General features: G+C 41.7%; 1 protein-coding gene across 2 annotated transcripts in view; it reads right to left on the bottom strand.

The window, feature by feature from the left end:
• Nucleotides 1-211: 211 nt before the first annotated feature.
• The window catches only part of LOC137793675 (adenylate cyclase type 1-like), a 36276-nt gene continuing 15247 nt past the window's right edge, over nucleotides 212-21240 (bottom strand). Inside the window, exons 6-20 of one of the 2 annotated variants that reach the window (XM_068589967.1) lie at nucleotides 19486-19644; nucleotides 17916-18057; nucleotides 16668-16823; nucleotides 12296-12490; nucleotides 10915-11012; nucleotides 10628-10712; nucleotides 9465-9554; nucleotides 7941-8197; nucleotides 7657-7783; nucleotides 6840-6956; nucleotides 2975-3121; nucleotides 2666-2764; nucleotides 2018-2132; nucleotides 1094-1218; nucleotides 212-724 (exon numbers count right to left, since the gene is read on the bottom strand). In XM_068589967.1, coding sequence (XP_068446068.1) covers nucleotides 401-724; nucleotides 1094-1218; nucleotides 2018-2132; nucleotides 2666-2764; nucleotides 2975-3121; nucleotides 6840-6956; nucleotides 7657-7783; nucleotides 7941-8197; nucleotides 9465-9554; nucleotides 10628-10712; nucleotides 10915-11012; nucleotides 12296-12490; nucleotides 16668-16823; nucleotides 17916-18057; nucleotides 19486-19644 — 2236 coding nt within the window. In that variant the 3' untranslated portion in view covers nucleotides 212-400. Of the gene's footprint in view, nucleotides 725-1093; nucleotides 1219-2017; nucleotides 2133-2665; nucleotides 2765-2974; nucleotides 3122-6839; nucleotides 6957-7656; nucleotides 7784-7940; nucleotides 8198-9464; nucleotides 9555-10627; nucleotides 10713-10914; nucleotides 11013-11185; nucleotides 12026-12295; nucleotides 12491-16667; nucleotides 16824-17915; nucleotides 18058-19485; nucleotides 19645-21240 lie in introns of those variants that run through there. The other variant, XM_068589968.1, reaches the window with a different exon arrangement.

Below are 21240 nucleotides of genomic sequence, written 5' to 3'. Positions count from 1 at the left end.
TACACTATGAATTGTGCTATTTTAAAAAATATTTATGCTGATTTAGTTATTTGTAGTGGAGGAAACAGTTTTGGGAGTCGCCTCGGCATTTGATTGGCTACAGAGCAACGTGGCTAAAGCCTCCTGCCTCCTGTTCATGACACCCTGCGGTGTGAAACAACAAGCGGGGCTCCGATGTGGAGGGATAGGCCGATTGAGCGCCCCCCCAGGCCAGAGTCCAGGTCTCCCATCGGATGATCAGCTGCTTTCCAAAGACAGTAGAAGAAGAGTGGAGGTTGGCTCTACTTTCTCCTTTTTGTAATAAACTTTCTGCTCCTGCTGTCTCGTTGTCATCCATGCTATTTCCCCACCTCCACTCTCGATTTCTTGTTTTCCACAATCACCATGGAGATAGCATCCGTCACACCGTTGCTATGGGGACACTGGGCAGGTACCTGCTGGTGGAGGTGGTCGGTTTGGCCGCGCTCGGGCTTGGGTTCCTGCTTTTAGCGTAGGTGGTCACGGTGGGGGCGGGGCTCAGCCGGGTGCACACGGTGCCCTGGGCCAACGCGCTGGACCGGCGCTCGGTGCTGCTGGGCTGGTGCTGGATCTGAGGCAGCCTGCTGCCTTGCCTGCGCCCTTCCAGGAAGTATGTCAGCATCTGACCTTTGCCCTTTACGCTGACCTGGCCTCGGCAGACAAAGTCGTAGTAGTCCGCCATGAGACGATGGACATCTTCTGTCACCTGAAGAAGAAACATGGAGGGACGAGGTTTCTCATGATGTTTCACAGATGTCAGTTCTTCACATTAGGAGACTCATGTAAGCTGCTTTGATGTCATTTCAAATAATGAACAAAAGAAATTGCCATATGGCCGACACTATACATTGTATTTCTGAGAGTAGGATAAATATAAAGCTACATTCATGAGACGTTAGCTTCGCAGAAAGACTGGAAACAGCAAGCATGGCTCTGTCCAATATATCATATTTGTACATACACAGGAATCCCTCTGTTTGGATGTGTTTATGCTGTCCTTTTGAGTACGTCAACAGAAACAGATTCTAATCTCTATCAAATTTAAAGAAGCATGCAGTGGACTGCTGTACTGTACCTGTATCTTCCCTTGAACTCCAGTGCTGTCCATCCTACTGGCTACGTTCACTGTGTTTCCCCAGATGTCATACTGAGGTCTTCTGGCTCCAATCACTCCTGCCACCACTGGTCCAACATTGATACCTGGACACATTAACACAAACACACCCAGAGTTTAACTAAATGAACGCACAAGTTCACAATAACATTTACTCTGAGAAAGGTCTCCAAGTTAAAATGACTTGACATTTGAGACAAAGTACGGATACAACGACTTAAACAAGTTTTGAAACAATGACTTCTCCAAGCTCCCTAAGTGAGATCACAGTACCCTCATCTAATCATCCCAAATACATTTTTTAGGTTATTTTGTCCTTAAAAACAGAACAGGATGACATCCCTTTCACAACATGTCATGGCGTTGCTTCATCTTTACAGCTGCAGCTCTACACGTTTAGGAAGTCGGACAGCAGCATGGCACATGTGGACAAAGTGAAACTAGGCCAAACTTTTTTTTTTTTTTGTTCCACTTACTGGAAGTCCAATGTTTACGTAGATTATCAAAAGTTGCGTTTCTGCAACTGGGGTTCAGCCAAGAACACAAACACATGCGGTTTCTGCACATGGAGTCCCACAGTCTGCAGACCGGATGGCACTGTGTACACCAGGCTACGATGGGATTAAACAAGGGCTCCTGCTGCAGGCTCCCCACAGGATACCCAACACAATGGAACCCAGGACTTCAGGCCTCGCTGTGACGAGCTTCCTGGAGGGAACACTCTCCCGGTGATGCATTTCCTCCCAAACGTACCGGCACTGAGCGTCAGTGGTGTCCAGTGCAACAGGTCAGAAGCTCCGACGACAATCTTTACATAGACCTGTGTGTGTGTGTGTGTGTGTGTGTCTGCATGTGTGTGTCTGCAGGAGTGGGTCTTTCACTCGCCTACTCTCAGGACAAAGTCGTTGTAAGACTGGTAGTTGATGGCATCCAGGACGTCAAACATATCAATGGCAAAATCTGACACTGTGCATAAATGTGAGGTGATGGACTTCTTGACCTGTTAATCAGAAAAAAACACAAATATCAGGAAAACACAGATTAATGCACAAAGAAGAATTCTTTCATCAAAGTTAGGGAGTTATTTTATCCTTCAGTTCTGTTTTCCTGATGTGATTTCATCAGCTACGACCACCACAAACGCACACACCAGGGTATTTCCCCACCTTTGTGACCGACTGATAAGTTTGAGGGAAGTTTTGCAGGAGTTGCAAAAAGGGCTCTTTTGTTTGTTAGCTTTGCAGGATTTAAAGAAACTTTATGAATGCAGAATATGCTGAGCCACAGAGGCCGTTAATCCCTGGCGGAGGATTTGTTGAGTGAAACGTGACAGCCTTCTAAATATCAACGCCCAGAAAATAGCTACCTGCAAATATTAGGCCTCTCAAAAATGTCATGTCCATTCTGAACAATTTCAAAGCGCGCTAATACTCTGCACACACACACACACACACACACCTACACACACACACACACACACACACACACACACACACACACACACAGGATCAAACACAGCTGCTGCATGTGTACCTTGGAGGCAGTTGTAGGAACCAGCCCTACTGCAGCCATGTATGTACTCCCAATAGTCTTAATTTTCTCAATATCCCTGTAGCATTCTTTGTCCATCAGCTGGAAGGGTGAAAAAGAAAAAAAGGAGATAAAGACTGGAGCAAAGCATTACTGCTCTTACAAACTTTGAAAGCCTCGTCTTTGAAAAGGACATCGTGGAGGTCATATTGCACCCTCCAAATTATCTAAAGACAGAGCAAGCTGACATGACAACTGCAGGAAAACATATGAAAACAGCATATTTACGATGCAACAAAGACATTGACTCGCCTCATCAAAGTCAGCGATGATCTCATTGAGCAGCCTGAGGCACTCGACGCCCATGTTGTTCCCGTCCAGCTCAATGTAGAAGTCGTTGAAGTTGGCGATGGAGGCGAACAGCACTCCAACCTGAGCATAGGACTGGTAGTACAGGTCCTGGAGGGCAGAGACATTAAGTCAAAACTGATCTGACCAAGCCGGACTGCACTACTGTGGGAATCACAAAGCATTTTGTTGTCAAGTTCTGAAATATCTGAGATGAAGAGTTCCTCTGTTCATCTACAGACCTTTGAAATATACTTTCCATGGAGAAAATAGTCCACTTAAAAACAAATAACACTGTGTTCTGTGCATTATCCAGCATAACAGGGAAACTGTTTATGAAAGGATATTATTATTATGTGAGTACCTATACTCCTTATTGCACATATTGACTCCTGCTAAACACCTCCAAATGACATTTCATTTACTTTCACTAATGGAAAGTAGATGGACCAGAACATTATGCCTTGTCTTTCTTTCCCATTGGAATTTCCCTTTAGGCCTTTTAATACCTTAATATAGCTTCCATTCGTTAAATTACCAGGCGGGAGAGCGACGTGTTATTGTTTTTTTTGAACTTGTGAGTCTGTGTGTTTGTATCAAATGTGGGCCTAGAGACCACTGTAGCAGGAAGTAAGACAGAAGCCGTTTTGAGTACTTTACCACCAGTTTATATTTATTTCTGTCTGTCGTCTGTCAGTCTGTCTGTGGACTGATTTCGTCACCACAATCGTGCAAGAAGCCGTCACAGAACTTGGTAGTGCAATTGAAAGACCAGCAGATCGATCTGTAGCTCCTCCTGTCTGCATGTGAAAGACCCTCCGCGAGATGCTGAGCCATTGGTGTGTGAGTGAGTGTGTATGAGCATTAGATTAGATTCTGATGGGCAGGTGGCACCTTGTGTTTGAACAATGCTTGAATATGTGTGTATGAATGGGGGAATTGTGGCGTATCGTAGAGCCTTTTGCGTGGTTGGAAAACCGTAAAGGCGCTCAAGTCCAATTGGGATTAAAATGAAGGTCCAGTTTGAAGGCGGGTGTTGTCCAAGTGAGGGGTCCGAGTAGGGGGGTAGGAAGCGGGGAAGGAGTCATTGGTGTGTTCCCTCGTAAGATAGTCTCTTGTTATGAAAACAAGACTTGTACTAGTTAGCCATACATTGTGCACCCAAGACCCAACTGTGGCACAATTGACATGATTTGAGGCTCAAGAGTGCTTCATTGTTGTGTTGTTTCTAACAGCAAAACTGCAAAGTCATTTGCAAATACAAAACAAGCACATAAAGCAACCAAAGACAACCTTTTGGATTGCAGGTCACATACTGACTGAGGTTGTGGACGTTAAGTGCAAATAAAACCAGTATGTTTGCATGTGGCCAAGTTGTTCCCAATGCTACACAACTATTATTAAATCATTGTGTTCAAGTGGTGAAACTTTGAATTCCTGGCAGAAGAGTCCCACTGTGCTGTGTTGTGAATACAGTGTACGGGTGAACTTTAGCCCAGAGGAAAGAAAGGAAGCCTTTCTATACACTGTAGCTTCGAGGGGTCACCAATGTGCCGGGAACATACTTCCTGACTTCCTGCCCCCAGTGTTTACTAGTGTTCGCCTCAGATGATCCCAGCAACAACTGATGCACAGCCCACTGATTGTTGAAGGATCAGACCGCTGTTACTTTTTTATTCCTTATAATTTTTTAAGCAAATCCCACAACGAGACCAACATCAACAATTGAATTTAACTTACTAACCAATACTGTTTGTGTGGCCTTCATGGCTTAAGCCTCTGTGCGAAAGCGCTCCACTTTCTTTCAAAGAGCTGTTAAAAAATAAATGATAGTGCTGCAACTGCGTATTATATTCTTTCATAATGATGATTGTGCCCATTGTAGTTTATTCCTCTCAGCTCGTCAGTGTTTACATGGAACCATGTTCCAGCGCAGGCTGAGTAACGTCTGCTCAAGGTGGAAGCAGCAGTTCTGCATGTTTTCAAAATAAACTACGATGGCCATGTCCATTGCCATGAAGGAGCATGTCATTCGATGCACAAAGTATTGCTCTTTTATGTATTTTTTTTTTATAATAAGGGACTCATAGGACTCGTTAATATAATCTGTGGCTCTGTAGGGGTCCCAGTCAGTTGTGAGAAAATAACTTTGGATGATGTCCTGGTGATGTCATCAGGGTTATTTTAGTATGGGATTGTAGTCTTTAGATTTAACAGAAGAATAACAAACATACGGGTTTTATCATTTTGGGAAACGTATGATCCTGTATTTTTGGAGCGTGACCCATATCAGAGACTCAGTATTTTTTTGCAGTTCTTGAGCTTATTATGCAAATATTTCTCCACGTGTTGTTTTGAATATGCTAAACAGGATAAATTCTGGCTTGCAACATCAAAGCTGTGTCCTAATAGTTCTCTTCTGTTTACACAAAATATATAAAGTATTACAATTAAACAGTCTTCCTTCAAATGATCATAACCTTCTTAGGAGAAAGAGAAATAAACCCTGCATATATTAACTTTTAACATTATAATGTGAGTTTGCCTCCACTTTATTGCCTTGAATATTCATTTGAAAAATGTCTCCTGAAAGGAATTATCTTTTTTATTTGGCACACATTTACTGGTTAAGGACACAGTTTAGTGTTTACGAACCAAACTTGTTCTGTTGATAGCTGTGCATTTCCCGAAAGGATGTATGTTTTCATCACTTCCTGAGAAAGGGAGGAAGGGGCCGAGGAAGGAACAGAGATCAGTGGAGGGGATGTTCATCAATCAATGGACACAGACACGCAGGGCTGTCAGCTCACACTTCCACTTCAACACCACGACACATGGTCAGCTGCAGCAGTACTGCGGGCCCCAACAGCTGGGCTCGTTCCCGCGTTACGACCTCGACACCTTCTCTGGGATATGGGAAGTCCAAACATGAAGCCTATAAGCTGCTCCAGTTTTTAATAAGCAAAAATATCTACTTATGTCTCTGCATCGTTACCGAAAAGACCTGAACCCTAAAGCTCATTAGATGGTTTTAAATCTCCTATGAGCCAAGTGGGAATTTATGGGTTAAGAGGACTCTGTATTCAGTTTAAGGCAGCATGTGCAAAACCTGCGGTAATGAGACTGAAAAGGTGGGACTAATTAAAAATAATGATCTGTATGGGTTGTCCCTGTAACAGCCATGTCAGCAGCGGATTTACTTGTGCATGTCATTACTGTTTGCAGAACTTTATCATCACTGAGATCCAGGAGAACTACATTTTTAGCTGCAGCTGCCGACAGAAGCTTGGGGAGAAACACTTGTTCCATCTCTTTTCACAAAGAGGGTAATTTCCCCAAATCCAGCTCTGAAGAAATGTGTTATTGAATTTGCTTTAAATATTATTTCATCTAGGGAGCAGGAGATGTATTATATCATCCAGCAGGACTGAGTAACTTTATTTGGCTCTGTATAATATTCATCTGTCTTCTGGTCGGATTTAGTGCATGACAGTGAGCTTAGCTTTGTTTCAAATTGAAATATTGGCACGTTAATGCTGAAACAAGCGGGATCTCACAATGGTTCATGACATGAGTCGTAATAAAAGTTTTTAGACTTTTACCTTATCTTGGTTGTTCTTCTTGTGCATAACAGTTATGAAACTGCTCGCAACAGGACATCCCTCAAGTCACTGATCTAATTTAAAAAGAATATTTCTTCAATTGTGGCCCCAGCTTTAACCTGGGTGTGGACACTTAACACTGGAAAGTCTCTGCATGGTTCCAGGACCCTTAATTGTCTCTAGTGTGATGCTGTCGGACGAGCCTGGACATGTCTGTGGATGCTCACCATGTTCCTGGGGTTTGACATGAGGAAGTGCTGGGCCACATGAGCTGGCAGGAGGTTGAACAGGATCCGCTTGTTGTCCAGCTTCACCTTCTCCATGTCACATCTGTCCTCCTCCGCCTGGATCCGCAATTCACACAACACACACACACACACACACACAGTGGAGAGGGAGAGGTGAGTCCTGACAGAGTGACAAGAATTTCGATCCAAAATGAAGCTGATGCTATAGTGTCCACATGCACGGGACCGTTACTGTCGCACAGATCAGAATGTAGATGCAATTGCTTATCCTTATCACTAGAGGGAGATACTGATTCGCTAACAAGGCAAACGCTCACTGTCGTTCTTAAAATAGAAACATCCTCACTGACATGATCCACAGACTGTGCATGCAAACACACACACATTAAACATTGAATCTCAAAAACCTTTGTTTTGAAAAGCTGACAGTACAGTGACGAAGGTCCAACCGTCTCCATCACAAAACAACATGGTTATTGCCCTGTCTGCACCTTTTGTTTTGGTGAATTTCGAAGGTTTAATTTTCTTGGTCGACATTTTTGTCTGTGTCTTCAACCAAGAGAATAAAAAATAATGACACTCGAGCTGTAAGCTGTTGCCAGAAAGAGCTGAAAATCAACAACTCTGCACTTATTTACACAAACCTGCCCTACAACCTGAGCTACTGCCATCCTCTGAATATTACCTATCCACACATTTACAGACACACTGGATAAGAAGATGTTTTGCAGTGAGAACAACGAGATGTGCACATATGAAGCAGTAACAGGTGTGCCACGTGTTCACACAAACGCACCTGAGTTGCCCAGAGATAGTCGAGCCGCAGCTTCAGGTCCAGCTGTCTTGAATGCAGTGCGAGGGCTCCAGAAAACAGCACGGCAGCCAACACGGGATCATAACCCCGTGAGTGGAGGAACCCTCCTCTAAAAGACACACACAGAGAAACAAAATGGGCCGTTTGCTTCTTTCAATTCCTTGATGGGCAAATTACAAACATAAATACACTACATGAACAACATTGGACCACAAAACCACATCTTTTCCACATCGAACTACACGTCACGTGCAGCTCAGTCGTACCCCACGGCTTGGCGATAGCCGCTGGTCTCCATGACGACGGTGTATGTGACCGAGAGGAGGAGGAGCAGGAGGATCTTGAGGACCGAGGAGACTCGAAGGTAGGGGACAAGAGTGAGGGTGCCGGCCACGCAGGACAGCAGGGAGTACGCCATGTTGGTGCACGCTCTGTCCGCTGTTGTGCTGTTGCTGTCTGCAGGGAAGTCCTCCACCGAGAGGCTGGCGTTGGACCCGACTCGCCCCCAAGGAACACAACCCACCTGCGCGACGGGATGACAAGGGAGCGGGTTACAAAGGAGAAACAACTTTAAACAGCCGCACACTATGTATGATGTGGTGTGACATGGTGGAGAGGTGGATTTAATGTGTCCAGGATGATGATCAGCAGATTAAGCGATAGTGGAAATAATCATTACTTTTTGAGAAATAAGCTCGACCTCAACCAACTACAACACAAAAACCCTGATTTTACATTAATGCATGAGTCATAATAATCAACTGATATCAAGTCGACACTATCATTACGGTGTTCTGCATCATATGACTGGAGGCTCACACAGCTGCAGCCCCACGTGCATTTCTTTGGGGTTTTGACCCTTTCTTTCACAAAACAAGCTGTTCCAGGCGTCTCTTCAGGTTCATCTGGTTCATCTTTGTCATTTTTTATACACCAAAGAAAAAACATGCAATGATTGGATTAACCGATAATGGAAATTATAAAAAGGCTGTGGGGCCATTTCTTCTTGACATCCTTTTGCTTTATGTAATTTTACATCTACAGTAGTCACACATCCACACAGACACACACATCTGAGCCTGACCGAGTTTTGCTGCAGACGCTGACACCAACCAATTTGCGTTTGAAATATTTAAATGGTTATTTTACACTTCAGCACTGCTTGTTTTATTCTTCTGAAACTCTGAGACAGCAACATCTGCTCGGCTGTGACTCTGCCAACTCATGTACTGCAGAGACTTGAAGGAAATGATGGCACTGTTTCAACTGTTCCTCAAAAGCTTGGTTCTACGTTGTGCACTTAATTGTTTTATTACCATTATTTTCATACAGGCCTGTATTGATGTTTTCAACCTCTGTGTTAATCATTTATAAGCAATTAATGAATGCTTTGTAACGGGTTGACATGCACACTGATATATTCTCAGTCTGACGCAAAAGACATGACCTAAGATCCACGGTTACATTTTCTGGACCTTTCAACTGCATCCTGTGGTCTTTCTCAGAGACTTACGTTTGACATCATATTACTGAGGGCACATAAAGGCAACTGACGACACCAACTCATGAAGCCTGTGAGGTGCGGTTGAAAGCCACAGAAAAAGTTCAATCTAATTTGAATTGAGGTCAGTAATGAACTTTCACACTATATTCTAATTAGTTTTAACCTTTTGTATTGTCTTGTCGCTGTAGAGCGCTTTGAATTGATTTTGAATGATGTTGTTTTTTTACAAGAAATCTTGAATTCAACTAATTATAATATACTGTACATATAAAAAGTACAATCTTACCACACAGGCCTGGGTGACCGAGTAGGTGAGCAGAACAAGGAAGACACACAGCACTGTTCGGATCTGGATGGTGAGGCAGCCCGGTTGGCACTAAAACCAGAGGAAAGAGGAAATGAAGCACTGTTTATCTGCCTCAATAGCATTTTGGACACACCATTAGCCAGGAGTGGAAATGAAAATGAGTGCATTTTGTGGTGTGGCTCATTATGTGCGGGCCCATTAGCGGAGACGCTTAAAGGATATTATGACAGTTCAATGTAGCATGATGCCACCGTGTCATATGGAGAGTATGAACGTGAAGTCAAAGCACACAGAAGACGTCCCAGTCGCTCCAACCTGACAAGCATACAGTAGCAACACCACAACGTAGAAATACTCTGTTCTAAGTAAAAGTCCAGCATTTAGTCATGAAGTTCATCAGAAGTGAAAGTACTCATTGTGCATGATCGTTATTTCATAATAAAGTCTTTTAGACAATTATAATTATTAAAGCATTAATGTGGACATCCTTTAATCGCAGCTGGTGAAGGATGAACACATGTTACTGTTTTAATACTGCTTTACATACTGCTGGATATGTTATGTACAATAATACATACTCATTTACAGATTATATATATATATATATGAATAATGTAACACATTTAGTAATATATGTAATTTTGTGTAATCTGGACTCAAAGGTACTTACTGCGTTTTGAATTGCTCTGAACCGTGGACTTTTGAGTTTAGAATAGTTACAGGAAGTCTTTGTGATTCTGAACAGACAGTTTGTGTCTGAAAGAGTTTAAATGCTTTGTTTCGTGTCGTGCAGAGACTATTAGTCACTTAATGTATTAGTCCAAGAGGAGACTCTTCGGAAAATGAATTGTTGAAGTCATTCATAAAGCATAAAAATGTAAAAACATTCACTAATTCTAGCTACTATAATAAGAGGCCTTGTAATCTGTCGTCGACACATTCATTGATAATCTAAAGGAACTTTAGTAGCAGCCCCAGTGTGATGTTATTTTCCTGGTGGGAGCTACAACACTCATTCAGATGTGAGTAAACTACTATCGACGCTCTGACTGATGCCTTCGTTCATTTTCTCTCCCATAGCGCAGCTTAAACCATTCAGAGCATCTGTTTCGTGTCATCAAAGACTGGTCTGGGAGTCTTACCTGAACACTGGAGAGATGCAGGTACATGACACAGGCCACGTGGAAACACACACAGAGCAGCAGTAGCAATAGCACCAGCATCCCCCTGAGAGAGGAGAGGAGAGACCAGAGTGAGAAGGGCTTTCCCACATTTCCACTGACTGCAGTGAAAACACCTTCCTTGTTTTACTGTCTCACGACACCCCAGCGAGATCCATCCAATTACACCCCACAGCAATTGAGAAACTATGTGTGTGTGCGCGCGTGTGTGTGTGTGTGTGTGTGTGTGTGTGTGTGTGTGTACGTACTGTGGGATCATTAGCAAATAGATAAGGCCAAACAGAGCGGCGAGGATCAGAGAGAGAACCACCGCACTGATGAAATGGTCGTCGTTCACCTCGTGGTACTGAAGGACAAAGAAGAGAGGAAATGTCAACATGAGAAGCATTCACCACATCCATCCTGTCAGATGTGTATTCATGTCTTGGTAAAAGCAGGAGCAAATAATATCCTTTTCCACGGTGTGATATGGTGGAAGACCATTTCTTTCAGACGTCGAGGTCGTGCTCTCCAGGGCATTTGCGGGGCGTTTGCGTTACGAGGAGTCTTTGGAATACATTTGCATAAAAGTTAACGGCAACAATGATTGTGTAAAATGGTCTTAGATTCCACTGCTATTAATCCCTCAATTGAGTCGTGGCAACAGACCAAACAATTGACTGAAGAATGACCTTCCCGGGGCTGGTGTGCAGGGAACATGAGAAAGGACATAGCCAGCAGGTCCACGCACGTGTTGCGCTGGATCGAACATGACATTAGGGGTATTGTTTTTATCTTGTGCAAGTTCAGATCTCACCACAGAAGGTATTCTTCCTTTGTGCAGGAGATTGAAGCTTTTAACGCAGCAAATTGCTTTTAATGAAGCGACATTAATCGGCTGGATATGAAATTATCCATATTAACGGGACAACGAACATGTCCTGAAATATGAGTTTATAAAAGATGTCTTCATCATAGTTGCGTGGGAGCAAATAAACACTAATTTGAGTTTTAATTTGTTTCCACTGGTGGCATTTCTTCCTGAAGGGGGAGAGAGACTTCTAAAATCTGTTAAAAAATGTGTTCTTACTGCGTAGGAATTTAATTTGTCTGCTACCAGTTTGAACGTCTAGATTACACAGAGACAAAGACATTCTCTCTCTCACACGCACACACACACACACACGCACACGCGCACGCACGGACGCACGCACGACTGCACGCATGCACACACACACACACACACACACACAAACCCATCCCTCTTCTGTGTCTCCTTTATGGCTCTTCCCACGCACACACAGGAGAAAGATATCACGTGTCCTGCTCAGACGTTCCCAAATCATTATCTGCACCCCCTCCTGAGAAGGTGGGTGGATTCTTCATACACACACACACACACACACACACACACACACACACACACACATCACAGACAACAGGCGTGGGAGAGAGGGAGAAAGGGGAGAAATTAGAAATTAGAGACAGTGTTGGGTGTTTGTGAGAGAAGAAGAAGGGAGAGGGAGGGGGGGGGGGTGCAGTCACGAAGCAGGTTACGTTCTGTGTGATGAGGAAAGTACACATTTGTTGCATTTTGTAAACATGAATCCATGTTGCCGGCTAATGCAGATGGTCAGTGCGTGTCCTCACCCTGCGCTCCCGGTCTCTGCTCCTGTAGAACAGGGTGATGTAGTTGAGGTCTGTTGTCTCGGACTCGGTCTGCCGCGCCTCGATGAGCCGCCCGATGTAGCGGTTGACTCGTGATCCCGGGGAGTTCTGCACAGCCGTGGCTGAGAAGGACGTCCGGCTCCTCAGCTTCTCTGACGCGGTCCGCAGGGCTCGCCGCTGTCAGACACGGAGAAGGCAACCCCATAAGTCTCTGCAGAGGCGAGGCCTGTCCGATGCGTTCAAGTTGACTGGCGCCGTGAGGCTTACCGATACCAACGTATCGCGAGGTCAGCGTTTTACCAATGTGAGATGTTGTCATAACTTTAAAGACATCAGAGGGAACAAGATGAAAAGCCTGAAGCCTTGCTGGCCTTCTGAGGCCAGGAAGCACGATATATACACCAAAAACTAAATTGTTTAATCTTGTTTGTTTGAAAACTTTAAAACCTCCTTTCCATAAGTGGGTTGGAAAAAATATCAAGTTTGTCTTTGGAGGGTTGAGATTCAAATGGTATATATATATATATATATATATATATATATATATATATATATATATATATATATATATATATATATATATATATATATATATATACAGTATATTTAATGTGTGCCTTTTTCACCAAAGACATTTTGACAATTCACAGTAAGAAAAGCATATGTAAATTAAGGGTGACTAATTACTGGCTACAGTCAGGTATTAAATATAAAACGTAAGCCTGCAATTACATGATGAAAAAGATGAAGCCTAATAAAAGAGACCAAATTAATCCAATCTGTAAAGCGAGAATATAAAAATATGTTTAAATGACAAAAATAATTATAGGCTCAGTCAATCTGATGTGTTCAGTTGAAAAAAAAGGAAAAGGAACAGGAACTTCAGACTTAATCATGTTATTCAGTAGTTAACACACCAGCATTGGAAGATCTAATCAGCCATAACAACTGATACGATTTTCAATTAGATTGTACAGCGGACAGGGAGCCAGTGCAAGGAGGCTAGAATGTGTGTTTGTATGATGTCTTTCCTTAAGTCTGCACAGATGTTTAAAAGTATCATCCCAGACAAACTGCATTCTGGGATATTCCAAAGCAATACATTTCTGTTATCAGGACAATCACGCATGCAGAACTTTCCTTTGGTTGGAAGCGGATACGGATGTCCTCGCTATAAATGAAGTTATAATTGACCTCAAATCTGTACTGCAGCCCAAACGGCTCAGACACAGAGTCTTAAATGCAGAAGCACAGGGGTAAATAATCACATTAATGATGGTTCTGTTGATGTCTCCGAGTAAGCAACCAGCATGACCAGAGCTCTGACTGGTAACCCTGAATAGAAAACAGTCACAATTCATTGTGTGTATGAGGGTTCAGTCCAGCTGAGGGGTCTCTGAATGAAGCCTGTGCAACAAGCAACAATTTTCACCTTTGTTGATTGTTTATAACCATATTTCTGGATCCTTTTCCCCACGTATGTGGGTATACAGCATTTCGACTGTATTCTTTATGACCATATGTTTTTTTTTTCTCAATAAGCTGTATCTAGTCAGCCTTAAGTGTTTTTAGACTGAGTGAATGCTCAAACGCGAGCAAGTCAATGTGCAGTTAGCATGATGCATTTACCATACCATTTGAGTCTAGTCTAATGCTAATGTTTAGATAGCATGTGTCATATTTAGGAAGTTAGTAGTAAAGTAGCTATGTTTAGAAAAACACATTTTAGTTTCTTGTCACCTTGTAAAGCCAATTACTTTTACATGGGCAAATTTAGGATGTCACACTAACCTGGTAACTAAATGAGAATGAAGTCATGAACAACAGGATATTTTCTATTACATTTCTCAGTTTAAAAGGTCTAATTTACAATCTGAGGATATAAGAATGGACTTTTTGTAATACTAATGCCACAACAAAGTTCCAGGCAGTAATTATTGGGAAAGATTTAGGCAGATTCCACAGTGGTTTGATTGTTATTGTGCGTTTTACAGTAATTGCCTTTTGGGTTTGATGGAGTTGGCATGTGGAAGTCATGTGGAGGCCTCCTGAGCAGAATCTCAGCTGTCAGATGCAATAAACTAATAAAAGAAGGCCCAAGTTGAAAATAATCGTAATTATCTGTGCAACAAACTGTAAAAAGTGGCACACTAGCAGTATAAATGCATTGATTATCTTTTTCACAATAATATCACGTTTTCATCTGTATGTGTGTGTTTTGTTTAGGTCTTTTAAATCACCCATATATACAATGACTTGCTTGTTAAATTATATTTAATTTTATGTTTGTTTTCATAAGTTTTTCTTCTCACTGAGAATGTTGTGTATTTGAGATGGGAGGAGGGTTTTCTTGTTGTGGATGTTTGTTTCTACAGTATTTCAAAACTAGTGCAGCGTGCTTTCTGCTGATTGCTTGACTTCTGGTATTGCAGCTTTCCAGAGAACCGCTCATACAAACAACTTAAAACTCAACACTGCTTTTCCTCGGCTCCTCTGCAACACACACGGCAAGTGTGAAGTGTATCGGATGAACGGTTGGCGAGAAGCTCAAAGGACAGACAGACAGAGACTCCTTAGTTCGATGAAAAAAACACCTAAAAAAATGGGATGCAACTGTTAGCCTTTTTAAATCCACAGCATGTTATTAAATGTGCCTTATCTGTCATAAACCAGGCACATACTGTATGCTGTAGTTATTCATAGTTCAAGTCGTTACTGTAGCTATTATTAGAGCGTTTACCAGTCAGTTCTCTGTCTCACTTAAAGGCGTTTGACAGCTGCAGTGCAGTTTCATAAATAGAGTGTGAAGTTCTCTTCAAATGTACGTCCGCTACAACGGAGTGAAATTGAAAACGGCTCACTTAATCATCCAGCTGTACTGGAAGTGATACAGTGGTTGTAACATAATTACTCTTCTCTGATCTTACGTGCCGTTCATCAATCTTGACAAGTCATTTTGTCTCATTTTCATCTTTCAAGGTGGAAGGTGATTCTCATAAAAATGTTAATGTTCTTGGTGCAGTTTTCCTTGTTTCAGAAATTGTCCGTATCTTTGAAACGAGACAGAATAAAGTAGATTGCTGCACTAGTGTCAAGAAAACAACAATTTTGACACATCCTGAAACAAGCAGATTTGTACTAGAAACACAACAAACAATTCAATCTCATTGGTTAAATTAGAGTCACTAACAAAATGAAATCTGCAGAATGCATATCATGCACATGCAGCATTTGGAGGCACTGAGTCTGCACAGGGGTTGAAGGATACAAATGATTTTGGGAATACGAAATGCAAACAAAAATACATAGCGTAAAAGTCGGTTACAAGCCGCTACTACCTTCGGTTGGTGTCCTCGCTAGCTTCCCGCTGTTGCCAGTTAGCGCTGCTGCTAGTTCCCCGCTAGCTCCCTGACAACCACCGAAGGTAGCATGACCAGCCCCGGCCTGACGCCCGACTCGGGCTGCGGGGACCCGCGAGCAGCAGCAACTGGGAGCTAGCAGCAGTGCTAGCTTGCTACAGCGTGGAAATAGCGGGGGCACCCATCGAAGGTAGTAGCGGCTTGTAACCTGACTTCACGGTATTCACAAACGCATTGTAATTAAATGCAGCATTAGTAATATCTATACATTTGTATATCGTACAGCTGCGCAGGTTTATTTTGTCTACACCATGTTGAGAGTATCCTTTTACCCAAATAATTTCTACTATCATAAATCCATTTAAAAATTACACTGTGTCCCAAAGCTAGCAACTCTGATAATCATGTAACAATGTGGCTAATGCGTCCGCTATATATATATATATATATATATATATATATATATATATATATATATATATATATATATATATATATCTATATAGATATATATATATCTATATAGATATATATATGTATATATATATATATATATATATATATATATATATATATGTGTATATATATATATATATATATATATATATATGTATATATATATATATATATATATATATATCAGTTCCACATGTACACACACTCTCAGCCAGTTGAAAAGATGTGACTTTACATAATACCTATTGCACTGGTTTACTTTTCAACAAGTAGTTGTATTGCAGGCATATTGTAGGATTCATGATTCTGCAAAATCTAGAAATCCAGATTACTGTGTTTGTGTGTGCATGTAGCAGATTATGAATCCAAGCAGGATTTCCCTTCATCACACATGGACATACAAACCCACTAAAAGGATTTCTCCTACTACGTAACCCAGATATATTGATACCCTGCACAGTAGTGGTACACACATGCATGCAAATGTTTAAAAAACAGTTATGATTTTCTATGAGATACAGGCTCTGCCTGTTAAATACCTTGTCGTCATCATCACAGGACATGACGTTGGAGAAGGGGATCTCGGCCTTGAACATCTTCCGACAGTGCATCAGCTGCACCAGCAGGTAGCACACCGTCTTGAACTTCATCCTTTTGGCTGGTTTGATGTCTGACAGAATAAGACCGGGAAAGATCTGGAAGTGAGAAGACGAAGATAATGAGATGAACAGGAACAAAAAAGAACAACTCTAAATATTGAGAGATGATGATCTCCTCACATATAAACAGTTCTTCATACAAGGCACCAAACTATAACCAAGCTGTGCTTTCCACTCTCTAAAACAGCCTTTCGAGTATTTGTATAACCATATAAATATCCTAAACAGAGCATGGGCTGAGACCCTGGAGTCATTATATAATAGATTGTGGTTGAGACGGCTCACACTGCTACGTCCTGTAAAACCACGCCCACCAGGTTTTCAGCATTGAGCATCACAAGCCAATGTTGAACATGTTTGCAAATAGAATTTGCTTAGATTAGTATTTTACACATTAAAAACATACAAAATTGTCTATATCTAAATCTATATGATTTTAGTTTTTTTTAAAAAGGTCAGAAAACGTTGGAAAAAAAAATATTGACAAAGATGATATATTTTACAGTCTATTGTACTTTAACGTGTGTTTGAATGTGTCAGCCGCCTTTATTTACCATGCTATGTTAGCTTAGCATTACATTCAGGCTAGAGTTAAAATTCAGAAGTACGAGGAATGAAGTGGAAATGTTGCTCTTTCTATGGTGCGAAACCAGAAATTAGAAATCTTCAAAAAGTCAAGGCAATAACTAAACCTACAACCACGCTGTCTTGATTTTCACTAAATTGAACCTTAAAACTAATGTTTCTACCCTTTACCTGCAAATTTGAGCTCAAATTTCAATGTGCTTTTGGAGAATTTTCTCATTGATAGAAAAACAAAGTGTGGGATTTTTACAATAAATTGTGAGTGTGCATCGTCACAAAACCTTGATATTTCAAGTGTGTATTTGTGCGTGTGTGTGGTCACAAAAATACTGCAGCTGCAGATTTAAAATGCCACCCGTAGACACACACACTCAGCTCTTGTACAGTAAGTGGTGAGAGATAGTGATCCTTGTCAGCTTAACACATGGTCCCTTCTCCCTCTCTGCATCAGAGGATTAACTATTACAACACTGATAGATGTGTCGCCTCTGGAGTAAGGGGAAGGATGCAAAAAAGAAGAAGAAGAAGATGACAGCGTCATACTTTGCGTCTGTGTGATGGCACGATAAAAAATGTCTCGATGTGATGTTTCTGAAGGAAGGCATGTCTCTCGTGGCCGAAGCCCGGCTCCACCTCGTAGTCTCCGTTCAAGCACTCCAGGGTGGTCTTTGTGATGTGCACCTTGCTGAGAGCACAAGCAGAGCAGAGGACGCAGGCCCGTTAGTGAGGAAAGTCCGACACTAAAGCCTCAAATCATTATCACCCTCATTATTTTCAGCGGCCTAATAGGCCCTCGGCTGACTGAAAATCCTCCACAGTAAAGACATTCTCATCCCAATGACTCATTTAATCTGATAACGAGTCCTAAACTTCCATTGAAACAAGACCAAAGTGAGCCAATGAGGTGACCTCATTTCACTGCTTCTTAAATGCAAATCAGCTAGTTACTAGACATGGGTTTTCTTCAATGAAGTATTAATTTAATACTACATGTCTTGTTTTATTTTAAGCTGCCCTCCTTTAAAAAAAATTAAATCCCAATAACCTTTTAAAACTGAATATGAGATAAGGTAACTATTTTATCCCTTTATATTATTAACAAACCACATAAAAAGGGCAAAATCAACAAAGAATAATAATCCTAATAACATGTATTGCATCTGTAGCCAAAGCCTGATGCAGCTTAAGTCTGTCTCTGTCATGAACTTCATCGTTGTGCAAAGACTATTAGAAACCTGTGCCACTGTATCTGGAAAACATATTGCATAGTGCTCTTTCTCGCTAATGATAATTAGCTTATGGCAGATATAATGTGGTATCAGTTGACAACAAGAAATTACGCTTAAAAAATGTCCGCAGATGGATCCCTTCCTAATGGGGTTCCAAAGTAGGAGACAAAATCCACAGTCCTCCTACATTACATTAAAAAATTCAGCTTAAGCTTGAATATATCTACTTTACAATATGCTGCTATTTTTGCGATTTTTGTCATAATTAGAAAAGATCTTATAATTATCTCCTGTCATGATTATGCCATCCCTACTACATCTTTGATAACCATGTTTAACTCTTCCAGCTCATAAACCATCTCATAATTATATGATACAGCAGATATTATCACTGTTAGATAGAGATCTAGTAATTATGAAATTATAATGGAGATGCTATATCATAATACAGCTTCATAATTACAAGATCGAGTATCCAGTTTTTTCTTCTTTTGGTAAATGCAATGTGCATCTGTAAAGCAGTATTTTAAAAAGTACTTCAGGCTGTGGCTAAATGCACAATACCTGTCAGGTGGTCAACTCATTTTAGTTTTCAGTAGATTTGTTTTATATTTGTTGTGTCAGTAATAAAGACAGGTTTAAACTTCATGGTGACATATTGACAAGTACACACATGAAAAAAAGACTACATTATCCATGTTACTGTGATTGAATGCATACATTGTGAGTTTGTATAAGTCTCTAGCTCTGTTGCTGGGATACTGTGTGTGTGTGTGTGTGTGTGTGTGTGTGTGTGTGTGTGTGTGTGTGTGTGTGGGTGTGTGTGTGTCAGCACTGTGACTGCTCAGAGTCCAGCACCAGTGGGTGTAAGAGTCAGCACTGACCCAGGCAGCCCTCCAGCCTCCATCACATTTGCCAGCGTGACATCGTTTGACCAGACGTCATACTGCCATTTCCTGAGGCCCAGAACGCCACACAGCACCCGTCCAGTGTGCAGACCAACACGCATGTTCAGATCCACTTCTGTCGCCTCCACCACCGACCTGCAGAGGGGGCCGATGGGGTTAGAAATGTTGTCTCTGAAACTGGAACAAGACCAAGAGAAGTTAACTTTTTGGTTTATTCATCATCTGAAGAGATGAATGGTTTATTCATGTTTGGTTGTTTGCCAGCAGGATGTCGCAAATCCTTGCATGATCAGCCAATGAGAGAACAAGTATTAGTTAAAGAGTGCTGCTCTGATACCAGGTGTGCATCCAAGCATGTGTGAGAGAATCCAGGTCACCGTCAGGTGGCGGGTCCTCTGCCTTGGACTGAAATATATTGAGAGTTAGGGACGTCGTATTAACATTGAGCACAGGATGTTTACTCACTAGATCGGTGTTTGAGACCCAAATGGTTGTTTAGTTATTGTTATTATACGTTTTCCTTGGACTTCACGAAGAGCTTTTGTTGCCTAACCTAAAGTTGGATTATTTTGCTGTTCTGCCGACACGTGATTTTAACACATTACTTGCCACAACCTGTAAAGAGGTCGTGGTCATTTCACTTATGTCAGATCACGTTTTTACTACAAACCTAATGACACATCCATCAGCCTCAATTCTACTTCATATTTTGTACTATTTTTTTTTTTAAATGCATGCGTCGACACTAAACTAAGATGGTGAACATAGTAAACACCACGCCGGCTAAACACCAGCATGTTAGTGTTGTGCGAGTGAGCATGTCAGCGTGCTGATGCTCACATTTGTCTCAAAGCACCGCTGTGCCTGCTAACAACCTCACAGGCCGCTCTCACGGCGGCATCAACATTGTTAACTCTTTCTGAGAATATCCTGACACTGTTATCTGATGAGTTGTTTTCACTTTGCTTATTTTGATGCTGCGCTGGATCCAAATGTATAAACAAAAAAATGCCGACGTGGTGATAGGCTCTCTCTAAGTAGTTTCTGGTTTCCCTTTCTTCTTCAAAAGGCCTTAAACTCTTTGAACTATGTGGGATAAACGGTCTCCATTTTGAACAAAAAAAGAATAATGTGTCTAGTCAAGGTAGCAGATCTGGTCGCCTGCTGACTTATTATTATTATATAACTCCAAAATGCACAGGGGGTAGAGCGGGACGTCTCCTCTGCAGTGAATCCCTATCCCCGCATCACAAGTGAAAGGTCACCCACAATGTTTGTGTGTATGTTTACAGGGTGGTGGAGAAGAAAATTTGGTCTGCACATGAGGCTGAAGGAGGAATGTCACACACTCACACACTCAGACACACACACATAGAGACAGATGGAAGAGTGTGTAAGGTAGCACCTGTCTTCTGAGATAAAGGACTATACAGCAGCATCCATCCACTCAGACTGAGCAGCAGGGAAAGAACATGACAGGCGAGGACACACACAAGGAAATGAGGTAAAAGCTCTATGTGTGTCTGTGTGTGTGTTTTTGTGTGTGCGTGTGTGTTTTGTGTGTGTGTGTGTGTGTGTGTGTGTGTTTGTGTCGGGGTAAGCATGTGTGTCCTTGTGATTGCAAATTTGTTCTACTTTTATACTGTTATACTATTGAGTTGTTTGGCAGTTTACCATTTACTTTAAGCTGATCAAAATATATTTTAGAGACTCTGTGGAAACACAAACAAG

Source organism: Clinocottus analis, unplaced genomic scaffold, assembly GCF_023055335.1.
Source record: "Clinocottus analis isolate CAN_PGR_092001 unplaced genomic scaffold, fCliAna1.0.p SCAF_23, whole genome shotgun sequence".
In the NCBI taxonomy this organism is placed as follows: domain Eukaryota; kingdom Metazoa; phylum Chordata; class Actinopteri; order Perciformes; family Cottidae; genus Clinocottus; species Clinocottus analis.
The sequence above is the reverse complement of the archived record's forward strand: the minus strand, read 5'-3'. Positions and strand labels throughout refer to the sequence as shown.